Consider the following 12,781-nt stretch of genomic DNA (forward strand, 5'->3'; position numbering starts at 1 on the left):
AAGATGAATTAAACAAAGATATGTGCATACTGTATGTCATACATGAGGAGACATGAGGTGCATAAGGTACAGTATGTACATGAGGAGACATAAGGTGCATAGACATAAGGTGAATAAGGTACAGTATGTACATGAGGAGACATAAGGTGCATAAGGTACAGTATGTATATGAGGAGACATAAGGTGCATTAGGTTAAGTATGTACATGAGGTTAGACATAAGGTGCATAAAGTAGAGTATGTACATGAGGAGACATAAGGTGCATAAGGTACAGTATGTACATGAGGAGACATTTAAGAAGTTTCTAAAATCGCTTCTCTTAACAACCAAATACTTTCCATATGGTCTGCCTAATATAATATAATAACATTTTCCCTAGAGGTTTATGTTTTGGTTCCCTTGACTTCTATTGTTGTAATATGTTTTTGCTGATTCTTTCTTTTTTTGAAACGGTGTCCATTTTGGTATTTTCCGTTCTGTTTCTTCATCTGTATGACATGTCTATTAGTATTTAAACTGTAATGGATGTGTATATTCCACATTGATGTTAATTTTATCCTATGAATGTACAAATATTCCCGGAGAATGCCACTTCTCAAGCCCCTGGAGGGTTTTTAGGCATTCTCCTTCACATTTCTACCGAATCTTTGTGTATCATTTTTAAATGTTCTTGTAAGTGATAATAAACAAACAAACAAACAAACAAACAAACAAACAAGTATGTACATGAGGTTAGACATAAGGTGCATAAAGTACAGTATGTACATGTGGAGACATAAGGTGCATAGACATAAGGTGCATAAGGTACAGCATGTACATGAGGAGACATAAGGTGCAAAAGCAGCAGCTACAGTATATACTGTTCATGTTATGTGCAATAATCCACACTGTCGTCTTCTTGGATACAGATGATGTAACATCATATCTTTAATCTGATTGGCTGATTTTTCTGAACTAGAGAACGTGTCCACCTTCTTTCTCTTTCAGACTCCAGAACTTCTCTTTCAGTAAACATCTGTTTATTCTGATCTTTTTATTCTGATCTGTTTATTCTGATCTGTTTATTCTGATCTGTTTATTCTGATCTGTTTATTCTCATCTGTTTATTCCCATCTATTAAATTCAGTTCAGTTTTGACCAGTGATGATGAAGATTACAGCCACCCTCCTCATCCTCTCTTCTGTACTTCAGGTCAAAGCGATCCCTGGAAGTAAGTACATTATATTTATGTTATTATATAATATATACATTTATATCTACTGTTATTATATAAAATGTAATATGAACAATGCAAAATATAAACAAATGACGCACGCACGCACGCGCGCAACACACACACACACACACACACACACACACACACACACACACACACACACACACACACACACACACACACACACACACACACACACACACACACACATAATGAAATAAATCATTCTGTATGAATTACTTTCATAATAAATTACAAAACAAAAACACATTTGAATCTGTTTCAGTGAATAAAACGTTTGACAGGAAGCTACTTTTAATATCCAACCTTTCACTTCATATAAGAACCAACCATGCAGTGGTGTAAAGTAACTAAATACATTTACTCAAGTACTGTACTCAAGTACAATTTTGAGGTACTTATACATTATCTTTACTGGAGTATTTCCAATTTCCAGTACTTTTACTTCTACTCCACTACATCTTTGCAAGCAAATATTGTACTTTTACTCCACTACAATTATTTGAAAACTTTAGTCACTAGTTACTTTGCAGATATAAAGTATAACATTATAAAAGATTAACCACTTTAGCCCTATTTTATACCTAGGCTATTTGAAAATAGCCGATCTACAAGCTCACCACGCGTCTCATCACATCTCATCGCGGCGCGTTGTGAGCTTGTACATCTGCTATTTTCAAACATTTTAGTACTTTTACTTTTGGTACTTTAAATACATTTTTATAGCAATACTTTTGTACTTTTACTCAAGTACATTTTGAATTCCGGAATTTTACTTGTAACAGAGTACTTCTAAATTGCAGTATTGATACTTTTACTTCAGTAAAATATTTGAGTACTTTCTCCACCACTGCAAACATGCACGATTGTTTAACATGATGATTATGTGTTATTGTCACTGTGAAGAAGTTTGTTGTTGAATTTAATGTCATCTTTGTTTTATTTCCAGTGTTCCATGAGGACATTTATGTCCTTGGCTGTTCAGACACAGTTAAAGACTCATATAAAGAGTACATGTTTGCACTGGATGGTGAAGTGTATGCGTACGCAGACTTCAACAAAGGGAAGGTGGTGGAGCCTCAGCCTCCGTTTGTAGATCATATGACCTTCCCTCCAGACACTTATGGTTATGCTTTGGGTGAGCAGGCGCTCTGCAAAGCCAACCTGGACAACATTCGCACTGCCTTGAAGAAACCACCAGTCAAAGGTATACATGAATACTATGAACACAATTGTTATTAACTAAAACGGTTGAATATATTTAACATTAATGAAAATGTTTAAACATGTATATTAAGCATTTATGGTGAAATATTTTCTAAATAATATGTATTTCTAGTAAACATGAATATGTGCTCAAGGTGCTTTATTTATTTTTACAAATCTATACATTAGTATCTGCTCTGTACAGCCTGAGCTGTAGGTGAGGTGTAGATGGTACAACTATGTAGATGCAGTGGTGTGTTCTACCGTGTTACACTATATACGTAGTATACTGTGCAGATTTATTTTTTAAAGCGTATACCATCCAAAAAGCGTCTGAGGAAGCGTATCCAGTGTTGATTTGGTGAATCTATCTCTGGTGGGACACTATTTTAAAGACGTCACGCGCACGTGGCTTAACACCTACACTACAGGTCACACAATGGACAATTGATATGCATCTAGGCTCATTCCCATGTTAATTCACCTGGTGTGACACCCGGCAGTCGGCAGCCTTTGTTGAGGTGTGAACTTAAGGGTTGTTTTAATGGATGCATGTGTGTGTGCGTGCTCCTGCTCAAAAGACTGGTGGGACGGCGTGTTACCGCGGCCCATGACCAATGACCACTGAGCGTATCTGATACACTTTACTTTATTTATTTGGATTTTCAATTAAAAGACATATATGAATCATGTCAAAATCCAACATAATACGATTATACAACAGTTACCATCAAAATGTTCCTGTGATTCATGAATTAAATTACAGAAGTGAGTAACTAAGTACATAGTACTTTACTCGAGTATTTCCAATTTCCAATACTTTTACTTCTACTCCACTACATCTCAGAGGATTATTATTATTATTACAAAACATACAGTAACCACTTCAGCCCTATAGGCCATTTGAAAATAGCCAATCTACAAGCTCACAATGCGTCACTAATCACAATTTGATGCATTTTGAGCTTGTAGATCTGCTATTTTCAAAAGATTTGTATATATTTCAAAACTTGAAATGGGACATTTTGTATAATGATTATTTTTACTTTTGGTACTTTAAGTAAATTTTGATGCAAATACTTTTGTACTTTTAATCAAGTACATTTTGAATTCCGGACTTTTATTTGTAACAGAGTATTTCTCTATATTGCAATTTTTGATACTTTTACTTAAGTAAAACATTTTAGTACTTTTTTCACCACTGAAGGATGGTAGAGTGTGTTGTTAATGTTATTTTATGGTTGTTTAATTTATTGATTAATACAAAAAAAGCTCATAGCGCGGCACCGGGTGCCGCGCTATGAGCTTGTAGATCTGCTGACGGCTGGGGGTGGGCGTGGCTTATCACCTTGGGGGATTGGTTTGAAGCTGTGGGTGTGGCCTATCACGGGGGGGGGGGGGGGGTTAAAATAATAATCCTATTTGAACTGGGTGGGACCCCCCAAAATAATCCTATTTGAACTGGGGACCCCCCAAAATTGTCATATTTGAACTGGGGACCCTCCATAATAATCAATAATCCTATTTGAACTGGGGACCTCCCAAAATAATCATATTTTTGTGTGCTTGTAGATCGGTTATTTTTGTAACGTTTGCCTCTCTCTTATTCATTTGACAATGGCCAATTTGCTATTAAAAAGGTCTTAAAAGTCATTAAATTGTCACTTTATAAATGTGCAGATACCCTGTATCCACTTATACTGTATGTTGGTTTGTTTACTGTTGAGTGAGAAAACAATGTTACCTATTAAGCTAATCATCTGGGGACCCCCAAAAAAAGTTATCTGGGGACCCCCCAGAAGTCAATGCACTCATTCAATTATTTGAATTGAATGATGATTTATTTTATACATTTGGGGGTTATATAAAATATTGCAATTTAATTTCAAAAGCAACAGTTTAGTGTTTTCGTTTAGGTTTGCAATGCAGGCTTTAATTACAGTATAAATAATGACCTTTATTTGTTTAATATAACTCAGCTGATTGTTATAATGATTGACCTGGTATCCTATAGTTTCTTTGAGGCTCTACATTGTTCTCTCTACTCTCTACTTATGTGACTATTTACCTTGTTTGCTGACTAGAGTCAGTGGTGGGAAAAGTACTCAAATGTTTTACTAAGTATCAGTGCTGCAATCTAGAAGTACTCTGTTACAAGTAAAAGTCCGAAATTCAAAATTTACTTGAGTAAAAGTACAAAAGTATTGGCATCAAAATTGACTTAAGGTACCAAAAATAAAAGTATTAAAATGTTTGAAAATAGCAGATCTACAAGCTCGTGGCGCGGCACTCGGTGCCGCGCTATGAGCTTGTAGATCTGCTATTTTCAAATAGCCTAGGTATAAAAAAGGGGTCATCCTGGAAATACATGATGGGGTCTGACATACAGACAGACAGACAGACAGACAGACAGACAGACAGACAGACAGACAGACAGACAGACAGACAGACTCCTTGTTTACTCAGCCACGCTAGACAACTGGACACAAAAAAGTTAACTTGTAGCTCAATCTCATTGTATTTACAGATATTCAAAATACTTTGAAAACATTTTAATACCAGATTTCACATCCTGAACCTATTTTAGATTTTCTGTAATGACATAGTTGGCCGATGGGGGACAGTTAGCCTAGTGTTGATATTGTACAGAGGATAATAAAATTGAACACTAATGACATTTTTAATTGTCTATTTCCAGATGGATATGTGTACTATACGGCTCAACGCTGTGTGTTTAACTCCAGTGAGCTGAAGGACATACAGTACATAGAGTCATATCATTTTGATGGTGATGAGTTCGTCAGGTGGGACAGTAGAGTAGATCAGTGGGTTGGATACACTGAGCTTGGTGTGAAGAACGCAGAGCGCTGGAATAAAGATCCTGGAGAACTGGCTTATAGGAGAGCACAACGAGAGGCAGCCTGCAAACCCAACATTGAGATCGACTACTCCTCTGTTCTGAACAAGAGAGGTGAGCTGATCTCAGAGCAGCACTCAACACTCATCACCTCATAAACTATAACATGAAATCACATGATTCTATTCAGAGATGATTAATGGTGTTAATATTGATCTGATAATGATTATAAAACATTACTTAATCTGCTGACAAACATTTCAGATCCTCTTAAACACTTAAAGGAGTAGTTCACCCCAAAAATATTACTTATTTTCTATTAATCACACCCCATGAAACCTTGAATTCATGGAGATTATTTAGTTTTTGTCTCATTCCTGAGACAATAATTTGATGACCGGTGGAAAGATGCTAATGTATCCGGTAGGAGACTCAAAGGAGACTCTTTGAGTCTCCTACCGGAGAGACCGCCGGGCATCAAATTATTGTCTCAGGAATGAGACAAAAACTAAAAAATCTCCATGAATTCAATGCTTCATGGGGTGTAATTGATAGAAAATAAGTCATTTTTGGGGTGAACTACTCCTTTAAGCCTGATTCATACTCTATCCTAACACGCTGTCACAGAGTGGAAATAGCAGATCTACAAGCTCACAACATGTGGTTTCACCATCGTACACCAAGTATAAATGAAACATATAGATCTATTTCTGAGTGTTTTCACCCTCATATAATGACCTGCCTAAAACAGAGACACCAGGATTAATGTTTTTAAATGAACTTTAAAAAGAACCATGCAGGCTAAAACACACCTCTATACACTTCATTTCACCACCTGATTTTATATTTTAATTATTGTCTTTACTAGTTTGTTTTGTATGTTTTTAATTACTTTAGTAATATTTTACAGGATTATGTGTATTTATATATTGTTTTGTTTGTTTTTACTCTAGTTCATTCAAACTATTTTCATTACATGATATTGATTTTTTTGTTTTGTTTATGTAAAGCACTGTGTAACTATTATGAATTATTTAATATGTTTAGATTACATTATATAAATGCATTCTACTCTGTAGAAAACTGTAGACTATTATAGCATCTACAGTACTCTATGAATTGTTATTCTATGGTGCCATCTGGTGGCCAAACATTGACACTTACAATTACAATATAGGCATTTATCAGAAGCTCTTAATCCAGAGTGATTTACAGTAAGTAAGGAAAACACAAGGTAATACATCAAATGTATAGAAATAGTAATCTAGGATCATAGGTAAACCAAGAACCTATCATCAGTCTAAACAGTATAATATCAAACAAAAAAATAATCTATACATTGAAACTATCCAAACTATATGATGCCAGGTCTACAATGAACCTGGCATCTGTCTACATAACATGATATCTAAATTAAATTTTAACCTTTGCATAAGCCTGCAAGGTCATCAAGACTAGGTCTAGTGCTACAGTCTTCAGATTATGGTGGTAGATTGGGAGTGAGTCTGCAGCTCTAACTGCAATGGGGAGTTTGTTCCACCGTTTGGGAGCCAGAAGGGAGAAGAGTTTAAGACGTGTGGAGCGTTGTCCAGGGTGTTTTAGAGAAGGGAGAAGAGTCTGGCACATGTGGAGCGTTGTCCAGGGTGTTTTAGGGAAGCGTGCAGAGTCTAGGATGTGTGGAGCGTTGACCAGGGTGTTTTAGAGAAAGGAGTAGAGTCTAGGACGTGTCTAGAGGAGAACGGGGGAGAGCCGGGAAACGTTAACATTTTGGCTGGTTGAAGACCAGTGTGTTGCGGCTTTCTGGATCATTTGGATCTTATTTGGATGATATACAATTATTCATGATAATGACATGTTCTTATGACTGGTATATAATAATAATAATAATAATAATAATAATAATAATAATAATAATAATAATAATAATAATCATCATCTTTTTTAGGAGTGGAGCCCAAAGTGAGACTGAAGTCAGAGACTCCCCCTCGTCGTGGTGAACACACTCACATGCTGAGGTGCAGCAGCTACGACTTCTATCCTAAAGTGATTCTGGTGACCTGGTGGATAGGTCAAGAGCCTTTGACCTCTGGTCTCTCCTCTACTGATGAGCTGTCTGATGGAGACTGGTACTACCAGTACCACTCCTACCTGGAGTACACACCCAGGTACACACCTAACAGACACCTATACATAGAAATACACAACTAATAGACACCTCTACTGGTACTACCAGTGTGTGTGTGTGTGTGTGTGTGTGTGTGTGTGTGTGTGTGTGTGTGTGTGTGTGTGTGTGTGTGTGTGTGTGTGTGTGTGTGTGTGTGTGTGTGTGTGTGTGTGTGTGTGTGTGTGTGTGTGTGTGTGTGTGTGTGTGTGTTTATTACAGATCAGGAGAGAAGATCACATGCATGGTGGAACATCCCAGCCTGACTGCGCCTATCAAGATGGACTGGGGTCAGTTACTGTAATCTAGTGTAATCTCATAGCGTGGCACCGAGCTTGGCCCTTTTTCTTGTCAAGGACCCCCAAAATTATGTTTTTGGCCGCTGATCCCCATCAAAATATGTTGTTCCAGGGACCCCCCAGAAGCAAATATTGGAGTTAAAAATGTGGTTTAAAAAAAATATATCAAAATTATATTCAAACATTTGCACAAATGTTCAAGATCTTTTTTTAAATAGCAGATCTACAAGCTCATAGCCCGGCACTCGGTGCCGCGCTATGAGCTTATTGATTTGATAAAAACAGTTAAAAGACCAGATTGATTTGATAAAAACAGATAAAAGACCAGATTGATTTGATAAAAACAGATAAAAGACCAGATTGATTTGATAAAAACAGATAAAAGACCAGATTGATTTGATGAAAGCAGATCAAAGACCAGATTGATTTGATAAAAACAGATAAAAGACCAGATTGATTTGATAAAAACAGATAAAAGACCACATTGAGTTGATACAAACAGATAAAAGACCAGATTGATTTGATAAAAACAGATAAAAGACCAGATTGATTTGATGAAAGCAGATCAAAGACCAGATCGATTTGATAAAAACAGATCAAAGAGTCATCATGGTTTTATCAATGTCAAAACAAGACAGTTTTCTAAGACAGATCAAGCGCTGATGTCCTTTTTTACAAACTGCCTCACAGTTCTGAGTCTATGACTCTGTCCCAAGATACTTTCTGCACATTCCACAGCCTGGTTTGTACTCATCATAGTAAAAGGTTGATTCATGTCTTCTAAAATCTATCATCATGTCCTTTGTTTTGGATGTATTTAGCTCTAAGAAGGACATGTCACATCAGGTGACAAACTCCTCAAGGACTGGACCAATAGGGTTGGACTCATTATTACTGAACAGACTCACAATGACTGTCGTCTGTTTATTGTCTCCGCCAGGCCAAAAGGCATGGCGAGAGAGTATATTTTGCCCCCTGTCCGTGTGTCCTTGTGTCCGTCCGTCCGTCCGTCCGTCCTTCTGTCTGTTACCAGCTAATCTCCGCCACCGTTGGCCCGGTCGCTGTGAAACTGCACACACACTCCCTGGATGCCACAGCAGAACCTCTGCCCCAAACTTTTCACATGGGCCTCCACCAGGAGGCCGATTTGTGCAAAATATATTTTCTGACAGTACTCCTACAGATTTTGTCCAAAAATCCTACAAATCGGTACACAGTATCTCTATAGTCATTAAACGAAACTGGTCTTTCACATTTTTCATATTCCATCCTGATTGGCTAAAAATGGCTTCCAAAGTTTGCAGGAGAGCTCCGTTTTGAACAAAATGCCTCAAATCATGAACACAGCATGCAATTTTCTACTCATATTTCCACTATGCCGAGGACGAATTGCCAATTGAAATTTTTCAAATCAGCCTCATGGTGGCGCTATAACAGGCCGATTCGTGTTTTTACATATAACTGCACCGATCTGTGTAAAACTTTGTAAGCGCACTCCCTAGAGAGGTCAAGGAAAAACCTTTGCCAGGAATTTTTCAAATCTGCCTTTTATAGCGCCACCAGGAGGCCGACATATGTGAAACATTTTTTTAATATTACTCCTTCCGATTTTATCCAAATTTCACGCTAATCGGTAAAGATGATCTAGTCATGCGATCAAGACGGATGTGTTTGATTTTTCATATTACATCCTGGTTGGCTAAGATTGACATCTTAAGTTTGCAGTACTGGCTTGTTTTGAACAAAATGCCGCAAATCATGAACGCAGCGTCCGATTGCGGTCAAACTTTGCACACACATTCACACCATGTTGAGGAGCAAATGCCAACCTTTTAACATTGACCTGTTATAGCGCCACCAGCAGGTCTAATTTAGCAAAACACATTTTTGGAACAAAATGCCTCAAATCATGAATGCAGTGTCCGATTGCCGTGCAAGGCCTAAGAAGAAATGGCACCCTTTTCACATTGGCCTATTATAGCGCCACCAGGAGGCCACAATAACCTACCTGACCTGGCGGAGACCTGTGCTCCGAGGAGCACTTTTTCTAGTTGTTTATTGTGTTTGGTTGTTGTAGCTTATTGTCATATGACTCCATGTCAGAGTCAGTGAAGAACAAGGTGTTTTAATCTACTGTAATAATATATGGTATGATATGATATGATATGATATGATATGATATGATAATTGTATTGTCAGATGACTCCATGCCAGAGTCAGTGAAGAACAAGGTGGCCATGGGAGCATCAGGTCTGGTTCTGGGTCTGGTCTTGTTCCTGTCTGGATTCATCTACTTCCAGTGGAAGAAACGAGGTGATTAGCATGTTTAATTAACATGTTTTATTAATTAATCTACTACCAGTGGAAGAAATGAGATGATTAGCATGTTTAATTAACATGTTTCATTAATTATTATACTACCAGTGGAAAAAATGAGGTCAGATCAACAGAGGATCACATGACATGTGGAACCCTCACAGAAATGCAAACAAACAAACAAACATGTAAAGCCACAACCTAAACTGGTTTATATTGGTTTTGAACCTTAACCGGTTTAGACCAGTTTAGACGACCTAGTTAGAGGTCAAAGTGTGTTCTATGTTGTCACATTTAGCTTTAATACATCAGTGTTACATGTAGTCCTAAATAAGAGTCAAATGTTCACATTAGTTCTGATGACTGAATGTTATTGTGTTATTGTGTGTACATTTATGCATTTTATGGAGAAATACACATAATACAGTACATAGAATTCATTTGTTTGTGTGTATTAACTGTCTCTCTTCTTCTTCTATCAGGTCGTATTCTGGTGCCGACAACCAATGACGATCTTTAGACTCCTCCCACACACCCAGGTTCACTTCCTCTTTCCTTTTACTGAACTTTTTACTGAGCTTGTGTGTGTTTTCATCAGTTTGATGAACCACCCACACTAATTGGGACTCCCTCTTCCTTTGGTGTGGCGCCTAAACCCTGACCTTTAACCTCACATAAACTATGTCTATAAACCTAAACTTAACCTTAACCTTACTAATAACAGGATCTATGTTCTATGATCTATGATCATGATCTATCAACCATTTATAGCATAGTTTTAAATTATTAAATCATTAACCATTAACACACATTTAACAAGTTATGAATAACACATTAACTAATAATTTGGGAATGATTAATTTACTATTATAAGGGAAGGTTAAAGTGTTAACATGTTCACACAATTAATACATTCTGATTCTTATTGGTTTCTTTTCTTTTCACAGAACACCTGGGTGTGTTTTCAGAGAAGCAGAGAGTCAGCGATGATCCCTGGTGGAGAGAGGAGGAAATACATGTGTCCATTCAGCTTTTAAATACTCATAACAGCAGCACAATGATGACATCATCAACCTTTTTCACTAATGAGTTTTTTAAACAATTAAAAATGCTAATTGGCTAGCTAAAGCTAATGATAATTACTGTCTTTTCCCGGTGTTTCGCCCAGGTCGACGTGGTTTTGAGGTGAGATTAAGGTTAGGGTTAAAGTTAGATTTATAGACATAGTTTATGTGAGGTTAAAGGTCAGGGTTTAGGCGCCACCTGGGCGACACACCAAAGGAAGAGGGAGTCCCAATTAGTGTGGGCGGTTCATCAAATTACTTTGTACAGTTTCTGTCGTCAGAAAACACAAACATATTATTTCAGTTCTAAACTATATTGAAACATTAAATAAATGATCACACACACAATCACAGTTCTTCATAACATTAATATTAATATCCATCTGAATGGAAGTCAGTCAACCATGTTTGTGAAAAAGGTTTTATTATTTTATAATTGGCCATAAGCCATTTGTTATGTAATCATTTATAATGTGTGATAATTAATGTTTTACGATCATCATGACATCACTGTTTCCCTGTGATGGGTGGACCTGATCCTCTAGGGTGGTCTGAGGTGATGGGTGGACCTGATCCTCTAGGGTGGTCTGAGGTGATGGGTGGACCTGGTCCTCGAGGGTGGTCTGAGGTGATGTGTGGACCTAAAGCCTCTAGGGTGGTCTGAGGTGACTATTTAGCTTTCCGTTTTTCAACTCCACTGTTGTGTTTCTATCCGTTCCTTCCCCCCTGGGATCTGGGCCCCTGATCATGAATGGTTTGAAGTTCAGATGTTAGATTTTGGCTTTAATTTGCTTGGTTTGAATGGAATGTCACAATATCAATAAAGGAATGAGAAAACATAATTGTGCCTCATGTTCTCTTACATTTCACTGCAGGTGGGTTGCCAATTTCAGCCAATCAAGATATTTAACACTGTTACTGAAGAAACACTCTATAGTAATGATTACTATCACAATATAGAGCTTTTTAACACTGTTACTGAATAAATACTCTATAACCATGATTACTATCACAATATAGAGCTATTTAACACTGTTACTGAACAAACACTCTATAGTAATGATTACTATCACAATATAGAGCTATTTAACACTGTTACTGAACAAACACTCTATAGTAATGATTACTATCACAATATAGAGCTATTTAACACGGTTACTGAACAAACACTCTATACATGTATGGGTTGTAAATGGAGAAAGTGCCAAAACCAGAGATTCTGCCATGACGCTCGTGACAGACAAGCGTCATGTGAACCATGGCTAGCTTTTTTACATAAAGTCCCTCAGTTTGGCTGTTGTGATGTGACACTATTGTGAGCATGTACTGTATATCTGCTATCTTTGTTATTTTTTTCTAAATTGTGAAGTAGTGTTTCTTTTCCAATACTTTGTGAAACGTTTTTGGATTTTTTTTGGGACATTTTAGCCTATAGTAACATGTCATAAATAGGGACACCAAGTTGAAAACAGCTACAGTATGACTTTTGAAAATCCAGAAAGTTCTTCTTCACCCACTGATGACTTCCTCAAACATTGCTTTAACTATTGATGGTTTGACCTCCTCACCCTCCGTCACACAACCACATGCACTCGCACACACACGCACACGCACACGCACACGCACACACACACACACACA

At 37.3% G+C, this 12,781-nt stretch overlaps 1 protein-coding gene across 8 annotated transcripts in view; it reads left to right on the forward strand.

Annotated features, from left to right (window-relative positions):
• LOC308089217 (H-2 class II histocompatibility antigen, E-S beta chain-like) overlaps positions 1-11,982 on the forward strand; it is a 96,404-nt gene extending 84,422 nt beyond the window's left edge. For 5 of the 8 annotated variants that reach the window (XM_080433800.1, XM_080433801.1, XM_080433798.1 and 2 more), the window contains 8 exons: positions 1,127-1,210; positions 2,187-2,444; positions 5,142-5,414; positions 7,246-7,465; positions 7,684-7,751; positions 9,960-10,073; positions 10,559-10,615; positions 11,024-11,982. In XM_080433800.1, the coding sequence (XP_080289926.1) occupies positions 1,144-1,210; positions 2,187-2,444; positions 5,142-5,414; positions 7,246-7,465; positions 7,684-7,751; positions 9,960-10,073; positions 10,559-10,596 (1,038 nt within the window). In that variant the 5' untranslated portion in view covers positions 1,127-1,143 and the 3' untranslated portion in view covers positions 10,597-10,615; positions 11,024-11,982. The remainder of the gene's footprint in view (positions 1-1,126; positions 1,211-2,186; positions 2,445-5,141; positions 5,415-7,245; positions 7,466-7,683; positions 7,752-9,959; positions 10,074-10,558; positions 10,616-11,023) is intronic. The other 3 variants (XM_080433802.1, XM_080433799.1, XM_080433803.1) reach the window with 2 other exon arrangements.
• Positions 11,983-12,781: the final 799 nt, after the last annotated feature.

This window comes from Gymnoscopelus braueri (assembly GCF_963280865.1).
Source record: "Gymnoscopelus braueri genome assembly, chromosome: 7".
NCBI classification, from domain to species: Eukaryota; Metazoa; Chordata; class Actinopteri; order Myctophiformes; family Myctophidae; genus Gymnoscopelus; species Gymnoscopelus braueri.